We start from the raw sequence: 27,268 nt of genomic DNA on the forward strand, positions 1-27,268 counted from the left end.
CATGTCCCTTGTATTTTATCTTTTAGTGCAAAATGTGCTTCCCACCCCACCCCCCGGCTCCGTGCAATAGTGGAAGGGCAGAAGAAAGTGCAAATAAGTGAAATGAAAACTGGTGAAAAACTGGAGCTGGAGATGGAATTTCACTTTCATCTTTTTGTGGTCTTTGTATAGGCTGTTAAGACCTTGGGGATCATGTGGTTGGACTGTCAGCAGACCAACTGCTGTCTTCAACTCACTCTTCTGAGTGAATTAGCAAAGAGGTGGTCCTTGGCACGTACCTAGAGGTGCTTGGCAGGCTGTCCGCCAATCCAGCTGTGATAGGATGGATGTAATTACATCATTTTAAACCAGATAAGGTTCCACGCACAACTTGGTAGCAAAGGATAAGGGAGGTGATAGCCATCTCTTTTTCTTCTTCGCCCTTAAAAGACTGCAACAAGGAGGATTTCAGCTGATTATGTGGCTATCTACAGCTATCTCCTCCGTGCATTCTCGCAGCTGTTGTGTTTTATTGGATTTCCCTTCCCAAGCAGATGGGTTCCCCAAGGGGCAGCACAAAGTCGAGTTTCTCTGCCTAGTAAAAAGGCAGAGCAGACACTGCATGAGATAACAGCTTACAAGTACCTGACCTGCAACTGTTTGCTGCCCGTGATCCTTCTGCATCCCTGAAGCAATAAAAATAGCTGATTAAAATTAATCAAGAGGGGGTTGGGTTTTATTTGGTTTTTTTGGGTTTTGTTGGGTTTTTTTTGCAAAATACCCTGGCTGAAGGTGCTGATGCTTAATTGATGTTTTGCGCTTTCAAGTGTTCACACCTGACTGAAGAGCTGAGGTGAGGATATTGCTTCTCACAGGTGTATAGGCACACTTCCCAGATTCATCTGCCAATGTTCCCGGTGGTACTGGCTTTCGCAAGCATTAAACTTTGGCTTGTACCTCACACGCCAGCAGAGCTATGAAGGGTCAAAGGAAATTGTGTTTCTTTGGGTTTTGTTAGCTCTCAGTTGTAAATCTGATTAAGAGCTATTTATCAGCAAATAACGTGGTTTTGCGACCTTTTTTATATATGTATCATATGTATCTTATCAGAAAATAATGAGTTATCATGTATCCTAAGCAATATGCTGCTAATATTTAGCTTCCTTAAGGAATTAGTGAACATATGGCTTTAATATTTGTCATAAAATGATACTGAGGGACTCAGGTCAAGTTTTCTTATTAGATAGCAGTGGAATAAAGATAAAATTTTGTTAAAATTCCCATAGTTTAGTTCATTTGATTGTTTTGCTTAAAAGGGGAAATGTTCTCACTTATATTTCACAACAGAAAGTTGAAGTGAAAACCTGTTTTCTTACAGTTGCTTAACTTTAGTTTTTTTCTGTGAGACCTAAAAATTCTTGTCACCCGATTTTCTTCATCACTGTATGAAATAAGTGAAATGGGGCTCAGCCTGTGATGTTCATTTTAGAATATGACCCAGGGACTCAAAATAACCCCAGCCCCCAGTTGTCACATGCAAATACATGCAAAGAATCATGAATAAGAGCCATTAACAAATATTTAAAGCTTAACCTTTTTTTTGTGTGTAAACACAAAAGAATATTATATTTTTTCACGCATTTTTCTTAAAATGTTCTTTGGATGAAGAAGTTTGTTAAGTGTTGACTGAGAGATGCCGCTATTTTACCTACATAAGCCTAACAGGAATACTTCCTTGAAATATACATGTAAAATTTTAATACAGTGTGAAGATAATATCTTCTAGATAATATCTAGAACTTTGCTATGTCAGGAAGGCACCAGAATTTCACATCTTCAGTACACCAATTGAGTAGAAGTTGCATTCCCATAGAGACACGGACATCCTGAGAACACCTAGTGGTACTGTTTCTCCCAAGCAAGAAACATCCATATTGTGAATATTAATACAATAAGAAAAACACTTATAAAGAAATGTAATTCTTGGTTTCCAGATGACTTTCAGGGAATACTTAGACTATTATATTCAAAAGCCATCCATATTCAGTCATAGACTTCGTTTCTATAGATGAGATTTCCAGGCTTGCCCCACTCCAATTCACTGCAGGGCGGATGAAGGTAGTAGGCAGATTAAAGAAATTTCCCAATATCCCATTATTGATTGTTAATGCAGAGTTTGCATTTTATGATTATAGAAGGTGTCGTAGGCTAGAATCATAGAATCACAGAATCATAGAATAGTTTGAGTTGGAAGGGACCTTCAAGATAACCCAGTTCCAACCCCTTGCCCTGGGCAGGGACACCTCCCACTGGATCAGGTGAAGAAATTCCTCCTTATGTCTAGTCTAAATTTACCCTTCTCCAGTTCATACCCATTGCCCCTCGTCGTATCACTCCAAGCCTTTGTGAACAGTCCCTCCCCAGCTTTCCTGTAGCCCCTTCAGGTGCTGAAGTAAATCAGTATGAAGCAATCCTTGTCATCGTCTTTTTTGTAAAGCTGTATGTGAGTTATGAAAAGCGATACCCTTAAATTAGACGTCTAGCCTAGTTACAGTTCTGCTGCAGTTTGCTGACATTTGAGCTAAATAATGACTGTGGAGAGGAAAGCTCAGGCAATCTTTCTGTTACTACTGAGTGATAAGAAATTATTTCCTTTTCTTGTTTTGTAGAACTTATTACTAAACCAGTGGGTTTTAAGCAACTTGATATGAGAACAAACTACAAGCAGAACCCCAGCACTTTATTTTAGATAATGTAGGGGGTTTTTTGATGGGATTTATGCCCAAATTCTAATCCTACCTAAACTTTCACCCTTTCCAGCTCTGAATTGATATGGTTTTCTTCATATATATTGAGATTAAGTGAAGTTTGATGTTAAATAGATTAAAAATAGCTGGAAGCCAACCTGCTTTAACATTCTTAATAATTTTATTTAAGCTTTGAGTCATGTTTTTTCTTCATCCAGGCATTTTTTTAGACCTTTTCATCCCTTACCCAATTTCAGTAAGAGATTGCCCATTTGAACACTTGAAGTGGTTTAGGGCAGACCCAGAGAGATAATTCACTCCATCAGAGGAGGAGTTTGGACTCATCTTGGTTGCGTCCGTGGGGCAAGTCATTCAGCTCTCAAAGTGTTAGGATTTATGTTTTCATTTCAGGTCCATCAAATTCAGATTTCAAATTCAGATTTGGATTAGAAATACAATACATAGCAGGGCATGTCTGCCCCATCAAAAGAAGTATGGTCTCAAGTCGATTCATTTGCAGCTGCTTAATACACTAGGAGTGTTTCGTGGGGCTGTGGCATTTTGAGGGTTTTGCTGCAGATGCAGATGATGATGGTCTGGTAAATCATATGTGGACCAGAAGGCTAAGAAGCTGGAGAAGAGCTGCAGTCCAGCTGTGCCATGCGTTTGTCCACTGACTGTGTGAAGGAAAGGGTGAACTCATACTGATGCAAGTCGTTCTGCTCTTTCCCATTGGAAATGGCCTCGTATTCAAAGACAATGTTGAGATTCATCACAATTTGTTCTTAAATATGTGTTTGACTGATATAAGTTCTGAAAGAAGGAGAGAGTTTCTTGAAGGGTTATAATGATTTTAAATCATGGCTAGAGTAGTTGCTTAGATTTTTATTGTGCATAGCATTGGCTGCTGAATCTTCCACCTTGATATTCAGATATTCATCAGTGCGTCTCATATGAAACTCATATAAAATCATATAAAGCTAGCCCTTGAAGCCCTCAAAGCAATAAAATCCATCTTACTGGGGTAGTACATGTTCACCCAGAGGAAGACTGGCTGCTCCACAGCACGAAAGAGCTGGTCTAACATCGCATTGTCGAGGCCGGTGACTGTCACTGTGATAAAATATCTTTTGTTGAGATTGTTCAAAGCAATAGCAGTATTCATCAGCATGCTGCCACTGTAAGAGGCGAGGCCGGGAATGAGGATCCATCACTTTCATCCTGGGAATATGCTAGGTGACAACCCTAATTGCTCTCTTAACACTTGTATCGTACTCTTAGCAGCATAATTTCCTTAGGTCAGAGAAATGTTACCCCCTTCGGTGCCTGAAACCAATTCATTTCTTTCCACGTCAGTTTGATTCCCTGGGTAGGATTCTTACGGCGACAGAGATGAGCTGGTCGCAGGTGTTGTTTGTAATTCTCATGGGCATGTCAGATGTAAAACTTAATTTAAAGTTGCCTTTTTTTAACCAAAAATGTCCTTTTTAGCAGCATAATATACTTCCAGCAGTTGCAGCATTCTCACATAATAACAATGCTGGGACTCTTTAGTGTGTTCATCAGACTTGATTTTGATTTATTTTCTGCAGCTGGTGGATAGAACAGTCATGGAGATTCAAATGTCGTATCTTGGGTGCTTGCTCTGTGAGCCCTTGTTTTAATTTGGCTCTACTAAGGAAATATATTCTGCAAAATCTTGTGGTGGGGACATGTTACATCCTATGTGTGCAACGTATTGTTGAAAGCAGTGATCTTTATTGATTGAAGATTAGGCTCTTTTTCAAGTTTAAACTATTTTCAATAGTGTGTTGCTGGTTACTCTGATACTTTTAATTGTATCTTTTCTAATCTAATTTCTTTAACTTTAGAGAGTGCAAACCAAATGTTTGGTGTAATACTTACATTGACATTCTCTGAAACAGCGTATGTCTTGTCCTTGTCACGGGAACATAGAGGTGCTCAGGTCAGAAGGGACCTCTGAAGCTTCTCTGGTTCGCTCTGCTCCTCCAAGCACAGCCAGCTGAAATGGGACTTTATTTCTTTTACTAAATTACGAGTAGGCACTAAACTGACCATGCCATGGCTTGTAGGCCAAGAGTAAGGTGAAGGTGCAGAAATTATTATAAATGAATAATAATCAAAGCTTTTAAAAGAAAGTAGATTTGGATTTAGGAGACCTGCTTATCTCCATCCTGAAGCTCAAATCAGCCTAGTTTCTGAAACTGGGGATGTGAATCTATCAAGTCATGATTGCCATCATAACAAGAGGCATCAGAAGTGATGGGACCACTGATGCAGTTACAAGCTGGAAAAACTGCAGTGTTATATGATCCTTAATTATCGTTTCCTTCCAAATTTGTTGCAAAGATGTGTAGGAAAACAGTACGTGTTCTGTCTGTGCAGGAGAACTCTGGTTTTGGACAAGAGAATCACAGCAGGTATCATCTGTCTGGACCTGAAAATTAGAATGTAAATTGATTTATAGTGTTGATGCTATTCTAATATAGAATTACAGGTTTATACAGAGACAAAAAAGAAAAACAGCTGGAGTTTAGGGTATTCATGAAGGCAAAGGAAGCCACACTTAAGTGAATATAAGATTAAGAAATCTAGAACCATTATTCTTTCTGTGTGTTGGTGAGGGCTTGGATGTGGTGTCCTCTGATTTTACAGGATGTGAGAACAAATTCACTTGGACAAGTAGAGAGTTGGCCCCAGGCGCAAAACACCATGTGGACTGAGAGCCTGGAACAGGTTTTCCAGGGAAGCTGTGGCTGCCCCATCCCTGGAGGTGTTCAAGGCCAGGTTGGATGGGCCTTGGGCAGCCTGGTCTGGTGGGAGGTGTCCCTGCCCATGACTAGGGGTGGGATTGGATGATCTTTAAGGTCCCTTCCAACCCAAACTATTCTATGGTTCTATTTCTAGTGCAACTCTGCTTTCGGACATGACCAATCTTTCTTCACTGAAATAGATTTAGAAAAATAAGATATATCCACCCCCACAGTAATTAGCATAAACTACAAAAATGTAAAATGCCATGCAAATGAAGATGTGTTCTGCACAGCTGCTTTGCTAGTAGAAGAGTGATGAGATACTCTCCATCACCAGATAGGGTGATGGCACATTTTTCTACAAACTCAATTAAGGAGTGATTTTTAGGTCTGCAGAGAAGTTACAGTTATGTGTTGGATAGAACTACCTGAAGTATCAGTAACTTTGGAGTTACGTTTATTTTAAGTTGAAGTTTATTTTGTGCTGTGGTTTTTGAATGAAGACTGTAAATGCTGCCTTGAAAAGACTTTCCTCTGCTCATCTAGACTTGGTGTAGGTGGAGCGTGAAATCTCTTTTGGCGTTTTCGGTGCTTCTCCAAAGATTTTTGCTTCTCCTTGGGCTGCAGCAAATTGATTTTTTAGATTTTTTTACTTTATTTTCTAAGTCTGTATTGTGTTGCTCTCCAGACATTACGTAACTGGGTTTGGGTGCTTTTTACAAGTGTATTAGTGGTGCTAGAGTATGATCAAGGGTTTTTTTAGCAATAAGTGCTAAAATGTACTGTAACCTTCTTTTTTTTATATTGAGATTGTTCATTAGCTCTATAAATACTTCTAATGTGTAAAAAATAGATTTCTTGTGACTATACCTTTTACAGGCAAAGATCTGCTTTTTCTTTGGTTTGATGCATATTAGGAAATTCTTTTGTTCTGGTTTATATTAGAAATGCAGCCTTTCCATAGCTTAGCAGGTATTGTGAGGAGGTCATGGTTGCTTAGAAGGTGAAATCCTGAGGCAGTCCAAACTAAACATCTGAAAGACAGGGTGGGAGTTCTAGTCCCACCTTCACGCTTTTGATAGACAAGGAGGGTGAAGGCTTGGCCATCTGTATCCTTTAAGCAAGTACAGATCATTTAGGACGTGGTTAAACCTTCAGTGAACATATGGCCATTTGTGCCAGAGACTGGTCCTGAACTTCTCCCTTCCCTCCTGACCATGTGTGACCACCACATCCCTTACCCTAGTACCAGAGATTACTGGCCAAGGAGTGAGTTGCACTGATCTCCAATAAAATTGAGCCCTCAGAAGGTCTGATTTGTCTTATATTAGTTTAAGGTGATCACAGGGCCAACATATAAAATCTGCTCTATCACTCCATGCACAGAAAGGAGGAAATAAGACTGAAGAAAATTAGCAGTTTTCATAGAATCATAGAATAGTTTGAGTCAGAAAGGACCTTAAAGCCCATCTAGTTCCATGGATGGGACAGTTCACATGGGCAGGGACACTTCCCACTGGATCAGGCTGCCCAAGGTCCATCCAACGTGGCCTTGAACACCTCCAGGGATGGGGCAGCCACAGCTTCCCTGGGCAACCTGGGCCAGGGCCTCACCACCCTCATAGGGAAGAAAGTCCTCCTTATGTCTAGTCTAAATCTGCCCCTCTCCAGTTTATACCCATTGCCACTCGTCCTATAAGCCTTTGTGAACAGTCCCTCCCCAGCTTTCTTGTAGCCCCTTCAAGTACTGGAAGGTCACTATAAGATCTCCTCAGAGCCTTCTCTTCTCCAGGCTGAACAACTCCCTGTCAATTTTTTTTTCCCTTCATTTTTACATCTTTACTGATTATAAACTTTGCCCATAATTTTCCTTCCAAGCTAATTCCACCATAAAATAACACATGTGACATGAAATTAAGTACTCAGGCTGAAACAGCCATCTACACATCAGTGCCGCAGACCATGGTGTAGCAGAAGGAAGCTCTAGCTGGGGTTGTGGGAGTTAACCTGACCATTGGAGGAGTTGAGTGTGGCAGTTTGGAGCCCTGCATGGGCTGATGTACTCTCTGTAGCTCTTCTGCGTGCTGCTGGCACCCACTCCAGCTGCCTCAAAGTTGTGTCAAGTCTCTCCGCGCTGTACTATAGAGCAGTGCTCAAACGAAAGCATGATCTGGATGGGAAGCACAGGCTTGCAGAGCCTCAGAAGAGCTAATTTGCATCAGCAGGAGGCTTTTAGGAGTTTCTGGAGGATGCTGATTTCTCACAGGCGCCCTGCTAGCTAGTCTGGAAGCGATCTGTGAAACTTCACTTAACGAGATGGAAAAGGCTGCTGAAAAAAAAGAGCAGCAGTGAGCACTCACATCAGCAGGCATCAATGTGGTCCTTCATGTCATTAACCATTGGTGTCCAGGACGTTAATTTTGTTTTTCTAGTTAATTTTCTTCTTCTAGAAGGGTTTGGGCACTTCCCGTTCGTGCTTGGTGATACTTTTGTTCCCATTATCAATGTGACCTTTCACGCAGCAAGTATAAGGAAAGTTTTGCTATAATGAACCCAGCAAAACTCATTGTGGGTAGAAGTGGATCCTGTGACCAGTACTGGTAACAGGGTGCTTCTGCACTCCCAGACAGAAGGAGGGCATGAGACCCTCCAAGGAGTCCTGCCAGAGCAGCAGGAGATGGGGCCGAGACAGGGCTAGAAACAAGGCTACAGCATCAGGAATGGTCAATCCAGGAGAAGGAACACAAGCTATCCACACTGTAAGACCAAGGTCCATCCAAGAAATCATAGAATCATAGAATCACCAGGTTGGAAAAGACCCACCAGATCATCGAATCCAACCATTCCTATCAAATACTAAACCATGCCCCTCAGCGCCTCATCCACCTCCAGGGAAGGTGCAGGACTAGATGCAAGAGATAAATCTGTACTGGCAACTGAGGGTCCCGGGCTGAGCTGAAATGGGGCTCCTGGACCATGGACAGAAGATGCTGGGTGAAGGTCCCAGTGGGGCTGCTCAGGGCAAATAAAGCCTATTGGCATACTCAGGGCAAGGACAATGTCTTTATTTTATTGATATAAATATCAATGACAACAGCTGGTTAATATGGAAGAAAGCCAAAGGATTTGTAGGGTGAAGGAGAGATGCAGCGAATTTGGCCTGCAAGAGTGAAGAAGAGATGAGTGGCTCTGGAGGTGTTGGTGATGGTGTGGGGGAAGGTAGAACGGGCACAGTCACCAGGGTGGGGACACTCAAATCCACTGGCATGAGAAAAGAGTTGGCCATGGGAAGAAGGAGACAAGAGTATGGAGGAAAGCACATGCTGTGGGTGGAATTGCAGTGACCTGAAGTGTAGAGTCTGGGTAGGAAATTTGGTACCCAGGAAACTTGGTAGTGTCAGCCACGGATAAGCTGACAAAAAAATAGCTCCTACAGGTTGTCATCTATATCCTGCTTCTGGTGTCCATAGAGGAGAAGCCATAATCCCATACAACTCCCCTTCCCTTCTTTGCAGTGTTTAGGAATTTAACGGAAACATTGTTTAAAATACAGTTCTGCTATAGAAAAAAATGTGAATTTGCAATAAATACTTAAAAAATGTTCTCAGCTGAAAGAGCCTTTTATTGTTTGCAGGTAGGCCAGATATCTTTGTGGCAAGACGTGATTTCAATAGACAAACACACTGCTCATCGCTTCAGCACAACAAAGGGTATTTGTGCCAGTGCTCTCAATGCACAAAGAAGCCAAGCAAGAAAAAGAACAGTCATAGAAATATTTGATGGGGGGAAAAAACCCCAGCTCTGTAAGGATCTCAGTCCTTAAGAAGCTGCTTTGTGTGCAGTCATTGTCATTAATCCGACTGAAGAGTCTTCTGTGTTAGTGTAGAGTTTGGGATATAAATATCGCTAGGAAGGCTGGCATGGGATCCGCGTGGCACAGTTAAGGGATAACATGATCCCCGCCTCTACAGCGATCACATGCATGAGGCTTTATGAACACTCCAACACAGTAGAGACTTGAGGCCAAATGGATGTGACCTTGTTAATCCTTGAAGAGAAGCCAGTTCTGGTAGCACTGAGGCTAATTGCTGCCTGTAGAATCTAAAGCACCTCACTCAAGCTCCTCGTGCACTGGTTTACTCACCTATAAAATATCTTTACACATAATATCATATACATTAGCTGCTTCTAAGATTTAACTGTGAATCATAGAATCATAGAATAACCAGGTTGGAAGAGACCCACCGGATCATCGAGTCCAACCGTTCCAATTCCATTCCCATTGAGCATGGGAACGTCTTGTATGTGGTTTAAAATGATGTTGCGTAAGCACAGTGGTGATGTTGTTCATGTGTACTAGGTGTATCCTGTCCCTTTAACTCGCCCATCACAGTTTGATTTGATTTTAATATAGTTGTTTGCATAAATAATGGCAAATTCGTAGCTTACCACTCAAAGAAAGTGCTTGTGGGTTAAATTAGTCATTGCAGAGGTCATAGATTATTTCCTTAGTTGTTTGCAAATATCAGTTATGGATTGAATATGGTAAGAATATACCAAAAGTGACTTACTCTTTATTAACACCATGACCTGTGTGGTTCATAGCCCTTTCCTACTGCAGCAGCCACAATTGCCTTGCAGCCAGGAGTCAGCAGAAGAGGCTGATTATGCCTTGAAACGAGGGGCAGATCCTCATGCTGACTGTCAGAAGAGTAGGTTTTGTCAGATTTATGCCAGCATCAGGGTAATCAGCTGGTAGCAAGAACTTTTTTCTCTGCTTTCAGATCACAAGAGGCACATACACTTCTCTTCTTGGAGTATTTTTCAGCAGAACCCTCTCTAGGTTTCCTGAGTCGCTGGCAGACAAAGCAGCAATCACAGTTCAGTGCAGGACGTGGAACAGCATTTTTTCCCCTAAAACATACAAGGATTACAAATATATATATATTAGGGCATTTGCATTAATACAGAAATTAATTGTATTTTATGTAAACTGGACTTGATTTTCCATTGTTCACGAAACGGAAAAGAAGGAGAAGCCCTCCAGGTGTTTTCTTTTTCATGAAATAGCATCCATGACTAATGTGAAGGAGAAAATTATTGTCAGACTTCACCCAGCATCCTGGAATGATCCCAGCACATCAGGACATGTTGGGAGAATGTTGAGTTAAAACTTGGCATCCTCTTAAAAGCACTTGTTGGGATTTTTGTTTGCTTTTAGAATCTACAATAAGAACAGAGCAGATTTTTTTTTTTACCAACAGTCTTGAAAGACCTGTTCACCACCTCCGAGTCCTTAACCTTATAAATATTAAAATATGTTATCAGGAAGGGCTCTTTTTTTGTAAATTCTACTGTGCAATCCTTACCAGGGCTTAAACCTTTTAGCTGGAGCCATTGGGAGTATAAATATATTTTAAAAACAGTAAGGAAGTGCTAATCATATGTTCACAGGACATAAAACAAATTAATAGAAGGAGCTGCTGCATTTTCTAGCCTATTTGGAGGGTCATACAGTTTGCTCATTTTCAATAAAACTCCTGTAAAGTACTATTTTTAAACCGTTTTGTCTGAACAAACTGGAATGTTGTTCGAATAAATATTTCCTTTTCCCAGTAGCTATAGAGCCTGAATTGCACAGAAGCACAGGGGGTTGTGGGTCTGTTTTGAATTATGACTTCAAACTGAGGTACCTTAAAGCAGAATCTTTTTCCAGTTGTATTTCATTACTTTTAAAAACGGGTGATTTTAATGCCTTTGGGGATTTTAACAGGTTTTGTTAAATGGCATAACTCTTTTCATGTGACGGTTGTTCAAGTTGCGCATTTTATTAGGTTTGCGTTAAAATATTTATAAGCATAGTAGATTACATTGCATTTATTGATTCAAGGAACCAATTTTTATAGTTAAAACCAGTTGCGAATGGATATTGTGTTCTCAGAAAGCTGAAGTGTTGGGAAACCAAACATGTCTACAAGGGATGTTTTTCCCCTGTGGAAATCTGTCAGTAGATCCAAGTGACTAATACAGACTGTGGTCTATGTCATCTTGGGTGGTCATGCTGGACCACATCACTGCATTGACTCATCCTATCACTACAAGTCTTTGTAAACAGCCCCTCCCCAAATTTCTTGTAGACCCCTCCAGGCACTGGAAGGTCGCTCTAAGGTCTCCTCAGAGCCTTCTCTTCTCTAGGCTGAACAACCCCAACTCTCTCAGACTGTCTTCGTATGGGAGGTGCTCCAGCCCTGGGATCATCTTTGTAGCCTCCTCTGGACCCGTTCCAACAGTTCCAGTAAAGAAGGTGTGGGGTGGCACAAACTGTACTAGCTGAGGGAACCATACCTACATTTTTGCCTCCCTGTGTCTTAGCTGAGAACATCCTTTACAAGTATAGTCCTAACGTTTCAGACAAAACTACCTACAGGTGACTTGATCAGACTGTGTTTCCCAGGAAGAGCTGTGGCCATGCTGTTTAAATGGGCTTGTGGATTACCAAAGGGCTATTGGCTGCAGCAGTATTCCCAAAATGTACATTTAGGATTTGGGTTGTTTGTTTTTTTAATTTCTTTCTCTAAAAATGATGACAACAACCTTTTTTTCTTAGACCTAGTGTCTGAAGGGCCTTGACCAGCCACTAAGGGCAGATGGATCAGTGTCTGGTCCTTGGTGGCTGCGCAGCAGAATCTACTGCTGCCTGGGATAGGTCTGTTAGTAGAAAGCTCACGTCCTATGGGACTTCTGGAAACGAGTGTTAAGGTGATTTAAACTTGAGAATGGAGTTTTCAAAGAAAAGACAGAAAGAAAAAATTAGATCTTCCCTGGTGGATTTTAAAAATTTACCACAGGAGGACTGTCCAGAGGTTCCTAATTTGCTGATATTTAAGTTCTTTAATGTTTTTTACCACTTTCTAGCACTGTACATTTGACCTTGTTACAGTATTTTTTAATAAGGCTGATTTAAATTATGTAGGGCAAAGCATGTTGGAAATAAGTGAAAGAAAAGAAGAATTATGGGAAAATTCAGTTAACTTTAGTTTAGTGGTAGTAGTTAAAAAAATAGCGTCTCTATCTCCCTGTATTATTTTGTTGGGTATTTTCTGGTTACATAGTGACTTTCACATGGGAGATAAGTCATAATCCTTATTGCATATCCTAAGGAGGGGACCCCAAATTCTGAAAAAAACAAGCTCTGTCCTTTAAGGAGAGGGGTTTGCCTACCTAGAGACCTAAAAATGTCTCTACTGTATTTGATCTTTAAATCAATTGTGACTGATGAAGGGCAGATAGGAGACAAGCCAAAGAGACTCAGCTGTAAACATGATACTTTCTACAGCGGGGTGCTCGCACCTCGTAATAAATACTATTTTGTGTCGGGGGCGGGGGGAACCATTCCCAAAAGCTGGACAGACATCGTGCCAAGGTAGCACCAGTTGCATCTGTCTTCTCAGGAGAAGCAGAGCGGTGTTTCCTGGCAGCAAAACAGCAAGGTTCCAGCAAGTATAAGGGTATAGTGTTGAATTAAATTGTCAAAAATGTAGTTTCCATTTATTTGAAGTATTACATTGGCATTGTTAAGGGGTTAGGTGTGGTAGGAGCTATAAAAGCTGGAGTTGGAGCCCGACTCCAATGAGTCAGGGGATATGGGAAGGAAAAAAAATGCAAAAAGATGGGAATCATATCAAAGATTTTAAAATCTATGTCAATTTTTACAGCCTAAGGCAAACTCAGGGGACAAGTGCTGATACCTGATCTTATTTCCAGTTAAAACCGTGTATTTTTCGTATTTGCGTTTTCCAACACAGCTTTATAAATAGTGGGATCAATATGGTTTTATCAGCAAAGTTCCTGGAAATGCTTTAAAAAATGATTAAATTGAGTCGGTGGCAACTTATCCAAAGTAGAGTTGTTGAAGCTGCACGAGTTATTTGTGATGAACTGGATGACAAACCATAACCAGGAAAAAAAAAAAAAAAAAGATATGCATTTCTTCTTTTAAGTAATGGACTCATGTTTATGGTGACATGACAAGACACTCTGGAATGGCTTTAGCAGTGTGGGTAACATTATCTCGTTCCCCCATGGGGTTAAGGACCTGAAGCCTGGTGGTGCGAAGTCTGCTGCCCCAGTTTTCGAGTGCCCAGGGCAGGAGCTGTGCCCGGAGCAGGTGCCGTGCCCACTTGTTTGCAGCCTCATACCTCTTTGTGGCTTCAAAATACCCTCTGCTTGTATTTCCTGATGATGCACCCTAGAAACCCCCTGCAGCAGCTGTGACCTTTCTCCAGGTCCCCAAGTTTGAAGCCGGAGGGGCTGTAAAGCAGCAGAACTTACCCGGAGGACAGAACGTAATCGAGGGCTGGAGGGAAGCAGGCGTTTGGCTGCGGGAGATGGTGGAGGCAAACGTTAGCGATGGAGTGTTCAGAGAGTGAAGGCGATTCCTCTGACGAAGAGTGCTGTTTCTCAGGGAATGATGATGAGTGCTCCTGCAACGAAAACCAGCAAGTGTCCGAGTCAGTGCTTGCAAGCAAGGCTTTCACATAACTGTTTGTGGCGTTTAATGGTGTGCAATTTTAATTACTTGTTGCATTTAATGCCGTGTGTTTCAATTAACTACTTTTGTATTTAATGCCGTGCACGTCTAATAATTACGTGTTGCGTTTAATGCCCTACGCTTCTAATAACTACTTTTGCATTTAGTTCCAGGCACTTCAAATAATTACTGGATGCATTTAATGCTGTGCAATTCTAGTAATTACTTTTGCATTTAATGCCATGCAGTCCTAATAGTTAACTTTTTGCATTTAATGCCATGCCATTCAAATAACTACTTGGTGCATTTAATTCTGTGTCCTGGAGCTGGTGGCTACCTGTTGAAATATTGCCTTTTAAAACATGGACTGAGAGTTTGTTTTGCTTGAAGGGGACTGAGGTTAATCTGTAGATCAGTGGCCTGGCCCGAGGCACACTGGTCGTTTTTAAGTATAGTTGAGGTGTTGCTGGTGTTTGGAGCTCTGACTATGGCTTGTATTTCACTGCTGATCCATGTAAGGGTTTAGTGTTTATATAGAACTGAAAATACATTGATTTTTTTCCTTCTGTTCTTAGGAACTTGATGAGATTTTTAACCCTACTTGCAGCCTGATGGGTGAACACCCCCGAACAGGAGAGCATGTGAGGGTTATGAACTGTGGAAGCAGAAAGCTGCTTTCCCCCATCAGTCCCTCCCTTGGGTGTTTCTGGGACGAGGGTCCTGGAGCAGTGGCAGGGGTGGGGCCGTAGGCAAGGATGCACAGGATGGCTTTGGAGATACCCAAAGGAAGCAGTTTCTTGATTTAGCACTTTATAAATGACTCACTTTATCATTCATTAAAAACTGGCGTTTTTCTTTTCTGCTTTGTCAGTTCTTTCTACTAGTGCAGAATGTAAGGAAACTTCAGAATTGCCAGACTTTCTGCCTTACAAAACCCCTGCCATCCCTCTGGTTTGGTAGCTTATGCCAAGTGAGATGCCCATTGGCGAAGCACCTTCATTCTTCGTTAGTTTTGTGCTCATTAAAAGGATGTGTAAAGTAGAAGATAGTGGAAACCCTAATAGTTACTTCTGCATTTTAATCTCTGATGTTAAGGTTTATTTAAAATGTTTGAACTGAAGCCACAGAGAGCTGTATTTTACTTGTCTGTAATCCTTTTAACTATAATATAGTAACTATGATAATGTCTATTATCTATAACTATAATGCTATAAACCATCTTTTTGTGGCAGGAAGGCAGCGGAGATAGTGGGACAAGTATGTGAAGTTTTAACTGGAATTAATGAACAGCTAGAAAGTTTGCATACTGATTTTTAATGTAGTCACAGCGAGACAAAAGTTGGCTATACAACTTGATGGAATATTAACTGTTGTAATTCCTTCTCTTCTCTATATTTACCAGAGTTTTGGGGTTAATAGAGATAATTGTCTACGGCTATTTGGCTGCTTCTTTTGATTGAACATAAAGTCAAACAGCATTTGGATATAGGCTTGAATATTATTGTTTCTTTCATTTATATTTCTACTTGCTCCATTTTAAAGATATTCAAGTAAAGGTAGCTCATTTTTAATTAAAGTTAATTAATTATTACCTTGAAGGGAGAGTGCACATTCCTGTTTGAGTGCACGTGCACCTTGCTTTTTTTTTCGCTATATTACTGCTTTAATGCCTCCAGTCTTTAAAGAGGGGAACTGCTATTTCTAAGGGCAATTTTAATTCTCATTTTCTATCTCATTTGAAATGTACAGCAGTTTTCCAATCTAAATAAATTATGTGTGTTAAAAAGAGGTGGATCTCTTTTGCCTGTAATTCACTTACCATTTTTATATGAAAAGGTTTGAATAGAACAGCAACTCTGAATCCTGTGCATCTGTTTGGTTAACACAGTAAATGCAGCGACACCTCCATAACCCTGACGAAACACCAAAGTGATCTGATTAAAATGAATTAACTTCATATTTTATAGCTTGAGGTGGCCACGGCCAAACTCTTGGTGGGGCAGGGAGAGGGAGGACATAAAGCACTTGGTAAGGAAGAACCAGAAAAAGGCAAGCAGAGCTTAGTTCCAAGCGCAGTATTTTTAATTTCTGAAAAGCTGGTGACAAGCACTGGTGCAGTGTTTAAATGCCGAGACCTTTCAAAAGCTCTTTCCTCATCAGGCCCCTTTTATAGGCACAGTCCCAGCCTCCTCCGTGCTCAGACAGCAAATGCATAGTGAATCCTATCCCTTGTACCTGCTCCGAGTAGCCGAGCCGACATCCTTCCTGACGGGATGCTTCATGTTCACATCTTGAGATATCTTGTAGGTTTCTGGGGAGGACACAAGCAGAAGTCTCAATGTTCAGAAGTAAATGATGCAAATAGCTAATATTTTGATAAAGGTGTTTGTAGGCACAAACATGCAGAGTAAGAAATAGGACTTTGCCTAAAACAGATGATAAGCAGGGCCTGATGCGCAGCTCGATGCCTGTTTGTAAGAGGAACCTGTTCTGTTTTCTACACGTGTGGTTTTTAGCTTTTGCATGCTTGAAGCCTGTGCAGGTGATGAACATCAACTCAGTGTAAGGAAAAAGTTGTGAAACAGAGACATATATTATTGAAGTGCTCTAAGAATGCAATATGCTTGGAAATAGATTGTCATTAAAATAATACAGCCTACTTAAAAAAATGTTTTTTTTTCTTTCAGGGAGGATGTCAGAACTGCCAATGTCATTGCAGCTGAAGCAGTAACTTGTCTGGTCATAGACAGAGAGTAAGTACATCATTTTCCTGCCTTAGGATGGGGCGTATCTCCAGTTTGCACCTTTGACAGTTTTTAACTAAAGCCTTTGATCATTTTCTCCAGAGAGGTCATTTAATTTTGAGTAATACAGTCACGGTATATATATTTGTCCTTGATGAAGTAGAGAGAAGGTTCCCCTAAGTCAATAAAACAAAACTCAGTAGTGACAAATACAGACAATTGAGAAATGCGGAAAGACAAAATGGAAATAAATGCAGAAACGGCATTGCTGTGGAAACAGAGCCAGGCATTATGGTGGAACACAGATTGAGTTTGTGTCAGCAAAATGTCATGAGAGGCATCAGGCTTTTGGCAAGTGTTAGAGCAAGATGTTGTTATTCTAGTCCATGTGAGGATGGAGAGCTCTTGTCCAAAGGATGTGGCCCTGCTCAAAGCTCTGTGGCTCAGAGGAGATAGAGGAGATCAGAAGAGTGAAAGAATGTCTTATATGTGGAGCTTGGAACAATTAGGGGGTTTTAATCTAAAGCAGAAATGGTTGGGCTCCAAAAAACAGTGTTGCAAATTCAACTGCTCTCTACAGTTGTTGGGAATGGGATTATGAAAAATTAGCATTACCTGGAAAATTCACATGGCTCTTGGGGTGGTTTTCCAGCTGTGAGGGCAGTGTAGCACTGGCATAGACCGTTGAAAGGTATGGACAAACTTTCCATGGGAATCCTTCCAAGATAATTTAGTGCAGATCTGTGAAACCATGAGAAAGGTGGGTAGGATGGACAGAGATTGACTTTTCACTGCCTCGTCCAGGACAAGAACCCAAAGAAACCTGCAGGAGGGAATTGAAAGCCAAAAGGAGGCAGTTCTTCATGTAGGGGTCACTCACAGAGCTACAGGAAAACAAGAAAAGATTGCAAGCATTCAAAAGGAAAAAAAAAAAATCAGTTGGCTTTTTTAAATACGTGGGACCTACCTCTAGGCTAGGAACTTTCCAAGGGGCGTAAGAGAGTATCAAGACAAATATCATAAGTGGTTGCTCTGTGCTTGAACTCTTCCCTTGGTGCTAGACACTATTCAAGGTCAGATGCTGGGTTAGGAGTGGCCTCTGAAGTCCTCCATGTATTCTGATCAGATATATGAGAGACACCCAGGTATGTTTTAGGGTTGATCTGCATACGGTCGATCCTGCTTTGACACAAGTGTGTTGTATTCATTTATCTCACAGTCCTTCATTTCTAGAAGTCTAGTGTTCTGTAGTGGCTGAGCTGGGGAGCAGTATTTCAAAACTCCTAGGTCTTTTGATAAGTTAGTTTGTTTATGATCAATTAAAAAAATTTACAGTCTATCCCTTCAAAAAGAAAGATGTTGAACTTCAGGACCATCAGTTGAGTGGCTTTCTTTTGTGTATGCAAGCAAGGTAGCCTGAGAGATAAAAGACACACTATCCCTTATCAGTCTGTGGGGCAAAGAGAAGAGGAATTTACATAATTAGATAATTTAGCAGGCGTTGATTCAGAGAAATACAAATTAACAAGTATTTATGTATTTTTTTCTGAACACTTCTGTAAGAGATATTTTTGGTTTGCACTGTTGGTAAGTGCAGAGTCAGTTGTTCCTGATCATTTTACAGACTGTGTCTTTGCTTGTCTCTTGCCCTTTTCTTAGTATATAATGCCCTTGAAATAGTAAGGAAATACAAGTCAATTTTAAACTGATGAAGCTGTAGTTAATGTGTAACAGAGAGTCTAGTAATGCTCTGCAATTAGTAGCGGAGTAACACTATTTATAAGAACCTATTTATACTGCAGGAAAAGTAATGCTGTTTATAGCACTATTTATAGTTAAAGTGATGTTGTCCTGTGTCCTGACCAGTTCCAACTTTCGTGTCATAGCTCTTCTCTCCAGTTATTATTTTATATGCATGCAAATAACCGTAGAAACTAATTTTAATATGGATAAAATCTGCTGAGGCTTCTGTAAATTAGGAAAATTGTGTAGACACTGTTCTTTAATGGGGAAAACAGAATTTCTTTATACCCAAATGCAGAGAATATTACAGCATTTGGTTTGTTATGATGGTCGTGGTAAATATTGACATTGAGTCATACACAAGGTAACGATGGAAACTGCAAGTCAGCTTGAGTTATTGTCAGAAGGTGCTCTGCACAGAAGGAGGAATCACGCGTGTCATTTAGGAAAAATTTCTTCACAGAAAAGGTTCTCAGGCACTGGACCAGGCTGCCCAGGGAGGTGGTTTGGTCTCCATCCCTGGAGGTGTTTAAAAGGTGGGTAGATGAGGTGCTGAGGGATATGGTTTAGTAGTGGACAGGTACGGTTGGAGCTGATGATCTCAAAGGTCTGTTCCAACCTCATGATTCTGTTATTAAGGTTGCCTAATATTTTCTATTACAAGACAAACTCTTTGCTTAACCAAATGCAACTACTGAAGCAGCAATTTTCATGTTCTGTGTGTGTCTCAATCTGAAACATTTCAGGCAAATTGATGGTGCAAATTCAAAGAACAAGTTATGGGAAAATATCATTTCCTTAATGGTCAATCCATTTCACTGAGAAACTGGAGAATATCAGTCTTACTGATGGTGGGGGTTAATGTTGGCCATTGGCATTATCTTGTCATCAGGGAAACTCTTCCAGCTTCCTTGTAAAAGTCTTCCCAAGACATCCAAAACTTGTTCCACAGAACGCCTGAGAGCCACACTGCTAGTACAGCTGCCATACGCCCATCTAGTTAACACTTGAACTGCAAGGGTCACACCTTGGTATCACAGCAAGTTGTTCCTGAGAGAGGTGGAAGACTGGTCTCTGGATTTGGCAATGTTATAAGCAACTGTAGGAGGATTTTGAGGGTAATAATGCAGGATATTTTCTTTATAGGGATGAGCCAGGCCACCAAGCAAGGTCTAGGAGAGTTGCCTTTGAGGTGGAACATTGATTAAGCATGAAAAGATGAAGTGGTTTGCCTCAAATAATTTCTGAAATTCAAAAACTATGTATTAAATTGCTACAGAGGTTGGGAGTTGAAATTACTGTGAGGAAGGCCAAATGGTAGTACGTGATGGATCTTTACCAAACTCTCAGGATGCTGCTGCTGCCTTGTTTTTTAATTTCCTTCTGAAAAAAAAAAAAAAAGGCCATTACAGTCACACCACTACCCCAAGGATGCACATAAAGTAGTATAGCTATTTCTTGCAAATCTATGTAGACATGCTTTGCAACAGTGGATTTTCAGCAGCAGAAATGAGCTGAGTCGTCATCTAACAAAGAAAACGTGCAGTGCCACAAACATTTGATATGTCCCACAGACTTTAAGCCATTTTCTTCCCACTTGTCCTTGTCCTGAAAATGTTTGTTATGGACAACATTAGCGTTCTGTCTTTGTTAGGCCCTTCCTTCAGCACAATAATGAATTTCAGTGGGATTTGGTCCTTAATGATCTCTGCCCTCATCAGCAGTCTCCACCATGCAGGAAGTGAGGTCGAGCCCATCATGTGGTTCCAACCAAGCTGTGGAAGAATTAGTAATTTTTCAGCTGACTTGGCTAAGTTAAACATCAGATCATGCTGCGTTTCACTCATATCTCTCAGCAACAACCTGAGAGTTGAACATCCTTTTCTCTAAACTGGAGAGGCATAGATTTGATGGATGGACTGATTCGTGGGTAAGAAATTGACTGGATGGTCACATCCAGAGAGCAATGGCCAATGACTCAATGCCTGGATGGAGATCTGTGATGAGTGATGTCCCTCCAGTACTGAGACAAGTACTGTTTAATAACTTCATCAAAGACATAGACAGGGGGATTGATTGCATCCTCAGCAAATCGGCAGGTGGCATCAAGCTAAGTGATGTGATTGACATGCCTGAGAGACGGCTTGCCACCCAGAGGGACCTGGACAAGCTTGAAAAGTGGGCCTATGTGAACCTCATGAGGTTCAGCAAGGCCAAATGCAAGGCTCTGCACCTGGGTAGGGGCAATCCCAAGCACAAAAAACAGCTGGGAGGAGAAATAAGAGGAGCCTTGAGGTGAAGGACTTGAGGGTGTTGCTGGATGAGAAGTTCAACATGAGCTGGCAACGTGCACTGGCAGCCCAGAGAGCCAACAGTATCCTAGGCTGCATGAAAAGAAATGTGACAATCAGGTGGAAGGAGGGTGTTCTCCCCCTTGACTCTGCTCTTGTGAGATCTCACTTGGAGCCTTCGTTTAGTTCTGGCATCCTCAGCACAAGAAGGGCATGGATCTGTTAGGGCAAGTCCATAAGAGGGCCATGAAGATGATCAGAGGGCTTGGAGCACGAGAACGAGCTGAGAGAGTTGGGCTTGTTTAGCCTGGAGGAGAAGGCTCTGTGAAGACCTTATAGCAGCCTTCCAGTACTTAAAGAGGGCCTACAGGAAAGCTGGGGAGGGGCTTTTTGTCCAGGAGTGTAGTGATAAGGACAAGGGATAACATTTTTAAGCTGGAAGAAGAGACATGTAGATTAGATATTAGAAAGAAAGTTTTTTCTCTGAGCGATGAGGCACTGGCCCAGGCTGCCCAGAGATGTCATGGAAGCCCCATTCCTGGAGGTGTTCAAGGCCAGGTTGAACGAGGCTTTGAGCAACCTAATCAAAGTTCAGGTCTCATTGCCCACAGCAGTGGAATTGGATGATTCTCATTATTTAAAATGGAAAATTGGGACATTAAAGGAGCTCTTTGGGAAACAAGCTAGACAGGGGCATCTATGATTTCTTCATTTAAATGGGCTTCGGTTCTTAGAAATCTGCATCACAGGAAATTATTTGTAGGGATTTATAGGAATTTGTGTTTGGGAACAGCTGAAGAGAATTGACTAGTTGATTTGAGATCACTACTGGTATTAAGGAAACCTGTAGAAAATTAAATGAGCAATAGAGGTGAGATTTCCAGGTGAGCTAGCTACTGTGATGCAGTCGCACAAGCTCCACAGTGACCGCTCTAGAAGTGTCATTGATTCTGATCACCCAGGGAAGAGGGCTATGACAACAAATAGATTATTTGCTATAAGATTAAGGGTGGTCATCTGGCCAGAAAAAAATAGTGTCGTTCTACCTGTTCAGGTGTATTTCAAAGAAACAAGCTTAGTGACCGGTAGGAAAAATTTCCAGGGAATTTCACGTTATATTCAAAGTTTCACCATGTCCATGCATGCTGTCAGTGAAGAGGAGGTTCCGCTAACCCAGCAGGGAAAGCAAAGTAAGATGGTGACAGAGCTGATCAAATGAGGATGACAACTTTGCTAAGAGATGCTCAGGCTTAGCGGTAAGAAGAGGTTGATTCCCTGGGCTGTCTAGAGGGAAGGAGATGTTTTTTCTGCCAATCGTGATGCATAGACACAGCTGGGAGGCTTAAAAAACTGACTTCAAAAGTTCAGCAAAATCCACATATTGTTCATGGGAATTGTAAAACAATACATCTGACTGTTTCAAGGGATTTGTAGAAGCCTTTCAACATCTGGGGAGCCAGACGGCTCATTGGAAAAATACAGTTATCTCCTGATCAAACATATGATACAGGTAAACATATTCATACTTTAAAGCAATTATTGGTTGCCAGGTGTGTAGTATTTATTTTTATTTCCAGTAGCATTTTTTCTTCACAATTCCTAGGCTTTCTGGTTTTATGACTTTCTAAGATCCTATGTGAAATAAAACAGACTGTTGCTAGTTAAGTATTTCATACTGAGATACTGCAGTAATTCATCCTCTAGGAAGCAACTAATTGTGGGAGATGTACAACATTGGTGTCTCCAAAGGATGGCTCTGTCACAGTTTGTCTTAGGGAATTTTCAAGCTCCCTGGAGGCATTGTTAGATTTGTTGCAGAAATACAATTGGACTGATTAGGGAAAACTTTAACAGTTACAGTACGCTGGATTTGATGGATTGGTCCTCTAGGAGATTTTCTATCAAGTATCTTCTGATAAAAACTGTGTAGACACAAGCAGGACAACCTTGAGCATCTGTTCTGTCCATCACTTCAAATAAACACTTACAGACACTCTTTACTTGCAGTTACTTTGTATGGAGGTAGAACAGGAGGAATACATTCAAACCCCATTCCTATATTGTGATCATCATTCAGACCCTGAGAGAGAAATTGGTGCTACTATTTAAAGGGGTTTTTTTTACATTTACCTTCTGAACTTGAACATTTTGTTGAAAATGTTCATAGATTCTCCTGGACTGTAACAATATTTACACTGAAGCTGATTCAGGTTCACCTTTTACTTATATATGGTTTTTCTCCTCCATATAATTATATCTGTTGATAACAATGTTTTCCTGGAGTGCTGAGATTTACCAGGTGTAAATGTTGTGGGTGCTGGGAGTACAAAATCACCTAATGAGGATGTTAGAGAGAGGAACTGAAGGATAAGAGCCACTAAAAATCAAGGCACAGCTGCTGCTGATAGAGGTATTTGCAGATACTGAGCTTTAAATTCTCTTTTTTTTCTGCTTGTTGTCAACTTCAGTTACACATATCAAGATGATACTAGGTTTTTTAGGGAAGCATTTTAAATATTTTAGGTATTTTCAGACTTTTCACTTTGGATTTTACACTTTTTTTCTGTTTTTTAAAGCCTAGGGATTTTTTACAGGTATAGCTATGAGATGTCAAGAAAGGTTACTGTATCAGCCCTCTTGGCAATGGAAAAAATAAAATAAAAAAGTATTATCCGAGCATGACTGACCCTATACAAGCTGAGCTGAACTCTTTCATTGGAGATTTTAGTTTTTGATGCTTGACTGTTTTTCCCAGCTGGAGTGAAGTTTATCCATGGAGAAAATTGGTTATGAGGAGAGAATAGAAAAAATGAAGATAGAGGGCTATGTGGAAAAAAGAAACCAAAGCAGTTTTCTGATTAAATTCATGGGGAAGTTGTGACTGAGATGATACTTCAGCAGCGTTGAGATAGGCAATAAGGAAGTGGCTTGAGTGAACTTCAATGTCTTTCCCAGGGAAGCTGTGGCTGCCCCATCCCTGGAGGTGTTCAAGACCAGGTTGGATGGGGCTTGGAGCCCCTGAGCCAGTGGGAGGTGTCCCTGCCTGTGGCAGGGGGGGCTGGAACTGGATGAGCTTTAATGAAATAAAAAAGTAAAACTAAAATAAAAGTGGAGAAGGAAAGAAAGTGATGACAGGAAGGCAAGGAAATTCTCATAAGCCAAACTGCTTAATGACATTTAAGAGGAAATATAGCTTTAATTGGTTTAAACTGAGTAAGATAGGGTGAAATGTTAGGAGTGCTTGATATGCTCAGTGCTGAGCTGTCTCCTGGACAAGCTGTGAGCAGCTTGCATAGTCCCTTAATACCATCCTCTGTCCCAGGGGAGGTGACAAAGGGCAGAGACATATTGGAAAAAGAATTAGAAAACCATTTTTATATCAGGAGTGACTCAAATAAATGAATCAATGACCATTTGATCAACTAACAAGCACCACTCCAGAGGAAAAACAATAAAAATAACTGTTATGTCTTTGGTAGTGATATTACACAATGTCAGAGACTAAATAAGAAATAAAAATGGAATACTTTTAGCAGTTTTAATAACTGAAATTTTTTTTTTTCAAGAAAGAAAGCGCTGCTTGCAAAATGAGAAAAGAGCTAGGCTAATCTGAAAGGTGAACTATAGCCTTTTGACTAATATCTGCCTTAAGGTCACAGCTTTAGAAATGAAAGTCCTGCAGTTCCTCTGCTTTCAATATATTCTCGACACTCCTGAGGCACTCAACGTAGAGCCAAACAACAGAAATCATAGAATCATAGAGTTGTAGAGTAGTCTGGGTTGGAAGGGACCTTAAAGCCCATCCAGTTCCACTCCCCCAGCCCTGGGCAGGGACACCTCCCACTGGATCGGGCTGCCCAAAGCCCCATCCAACCTGGCCTGACACCTCCAGGGATGGGGCAGCCACAGCTTCAAAAATAAAAATCACCATTTATGACCATATTTACAAATTCAGGAGTAAGTACAGAATATTTAATATGGCCACCTCTCAGTAAAGACTTTTAGGATGAAAGAAGGAATGATACTCAACAGGAGAGGAAAACTCAGGGAAGGTAAATAAAGGTAACAGTCTGAAGATTGTTTGCATTTTTTTTCTGCCTAAATCACTTGATTTCAGATCTCAGACATTATATAGGATAAAGAAGCATAGATGAAAAACCTACTGCCTGAAAAGCTCCAAACCCCAGCTGTTTATGCAAACAGAGCAATGAGCAGAATTCATCAACCTGATGTATTTGGGTTGAGCAGAAGGCAGCTGTAGGAAATGCAATATCCTCAGTCATACAAGGTTAAACGGGGTGACTTTGTGCTCCCTTTGGCCTCAAACAAGATGAACCTGTCATGACTTCACTTTGCCAAAGCAGCTTAAATATACTGTACGGTCTTAAGTGGGTACTTAAGTGTCCTGCTGCATCAGGAGATGCCTGACCCTGAGCAAGGTACCCCGTGTGCTTGTAGCAAGTGGGGATCCAACTTGCAGAAGAACAAAACGAGGCTTAATTATCTTAATTCATAACAGCAGCTGGAGAAAGCCATTTTACCCATTATTGTAATAAATATGAGGCCCCTGGGGTGGGGCACTCCCTGATTTAAATACAGGATGGGGGATGATGTGATTGAGAGCAGCCCTGTGGAGAGCAACTCGGGGATGCTGGGAGGTGAGAAGCTCAACATGAGCCAGCAATGTGGGCTCACAGCGAGAGTTGGGGTTGTTCAGCCTGGAGAAGAGAAGGCTCCTAGGAGACCTTATAGGGACCTTCCAGTACCTGAAGGGACTACAAGAAAGCTGGGGAGGGACTGCTCACAAAGGCTTGGAGTGACAGGACGAGCGGCAGTGGGTATAAACTGGAGAGGGGCAGATTTAGACTAGACATAAGAAGGAATTTCTTCACCATGATAGTGGTGAAGGCCACAGTTGTGAGAGGTATTTACACCGGTTTCTATCTAGAGCCACTTGCTGTAACAGGTCTTTCCACTGTGGCCTTTTGCACACTTACAGTCATCACCGCTTCGGAAATATCCTCCGCCCACACAAATTCCCTGAGTTTTCCACTTTGTTTAATTCAGAATATTTAAAATGATACAATCTAGGAAATCATTTACGCAGCCAAGGATGGAGTAATGGAATTGGGAATGCTTGGGAGCATTCCCAAGCAATGGGAACTCATGACAGAGGAAAATCCCTTTGCTCTTGCATGAAAATAGTGCTGGGCTTTTTTAACATGGCAGGCTGTAATTTTTCTTAATCAGCAGTGAAAATATGAAATATTCAGCTTATTCAACACATTAAGGTTTATCTTTCTTGTGCCATAGGTTGAAGCAAAACGCTTGAAAGAAAGCATTGAAAGCGAAACAAGATGTGTCTCTTAATGCTTACTTGCACCAAAACCAGCTATTTAGGCAATTAAGCGAGACACATTAATACCACAATCCTCCTAGAATGCTGGTAGGACATGACTTAAGGCTTAAAATGCAATATAAAATATCTAGGCTTGGTTTGCTTTCATGTAGTTAGGAAAATGCCACGGGGTTAAACATCCAATTTTTTTGGCGATGAAAATAAATCTTTGCCTAGTGAAACGTTAACTGGGCAAATGAGAGAAGGTCACTGAAAAGAGTAGGAGTTTGTCTAAAGTCCTTATGTTTTTATTAAAATCATAGAATAGTCTGGGTTGGAAGGGACCTGAAAGATCATCCAGTTCCACCGCCCTGCCATGGGCAGGGACACCTCTCACTGGATCAGGCTGCCCAAGCCCCATCCAACCTGGCCTTGAACACCTCCAGGGATGGGTTTCTGGTTGGAGGGCAAGGATAGGGTGGTGTCACCTCATCATCATCTGATTTACCAGACATATTGACAGATTTTGTCTGAAAATTATGCTGGAGGAAGGGAAAACATCAGCAGTAATTTCAGTGGGTTCAGTCCCTGAAAGAGCTGGATAAATAAGTTTGGATCTTCTTGGCACTGGTTATTGCTTTTCCACCCCTTCTGCAGTGTGTCTGAGGCTGTTTCCCAGCGTGTGCCCAGTCGTTTACAGCCTTCTCCTGATTCAGAGGACGGCCCCTGGTTGCCGCTATAGAACTGTCTTTGGCTTGCTTGGCTCCCGAATGGAGACTCCTCCTCTAACAATACTTTATTTTCACAGCTCCTTCAAACATCTGATTGGCGGCCTAGATGATGTTTCCAATAAAGCCTATGAAGACGCAGAAGCAAAAGCAAAGTAAGTATCTGCTTATAGAATCATAGAATAACCAGGTTGGAAGAGACCCACCAGATCATCGAGTCCAACCATTTGCTTGTTGCGTTCACTATAAAATCTTAACCTCCTTTTTATTGATGATACATCATTGTAATTCAAAGAAACACAGTAGTGTAAAAATGCTTAAAAAGTAATTAATTAGTTGCTTATTCTGAATTTTTCTGTGGATGAGCCTCCTTCTGTCTTCCTGGCACTCAGCA

General features: G+C 41.2%; 1 protein-coding gene across 2 annotated transcripts in view; it reads left to right on the plus strand.

Moving 5' to 3' along the window:
• PRKG1 (protein kinase cGMP-dependent 1) overlaps nt 1-27,268 on the plus strand; it is a 473,692-nt gene that overhangs the window by 382,593 nt on the left and 63,831 nt on the right. For both annotated transcript variants that reach the window (XM_069863903.1, XM_069863901.1), the window contains exons 8-9: nt 16,718-16,783; nt 26,955-27,029. In XM_069863903.1, the coding sequence (XP_069720004.1) occupies nt 16,718-16,783; nt 26,955-27,029 (141 nt within the window). The remainder of the gene's footprint in view (nt 1-16,717; nt 16,784-26,954; nt 27,030-27,268) is intronic.

The sequence above is a fragment of the Phaenicophaeus curvirostris genome, chromosome 9 (genome assembly GCF_032191515.1).
Source record: "Phaenicophaeus curvirostris isolate KB17595 chromosome 9, BPBGC_Pcur_1.0, whole genome shotgun sequence".
NCBI lineage: Eukaryota > Metazoa > Chordata > Aves > Cuculiformes > Cuculidae > Phaenicophaeus > Phaenicophaeus curvirostris.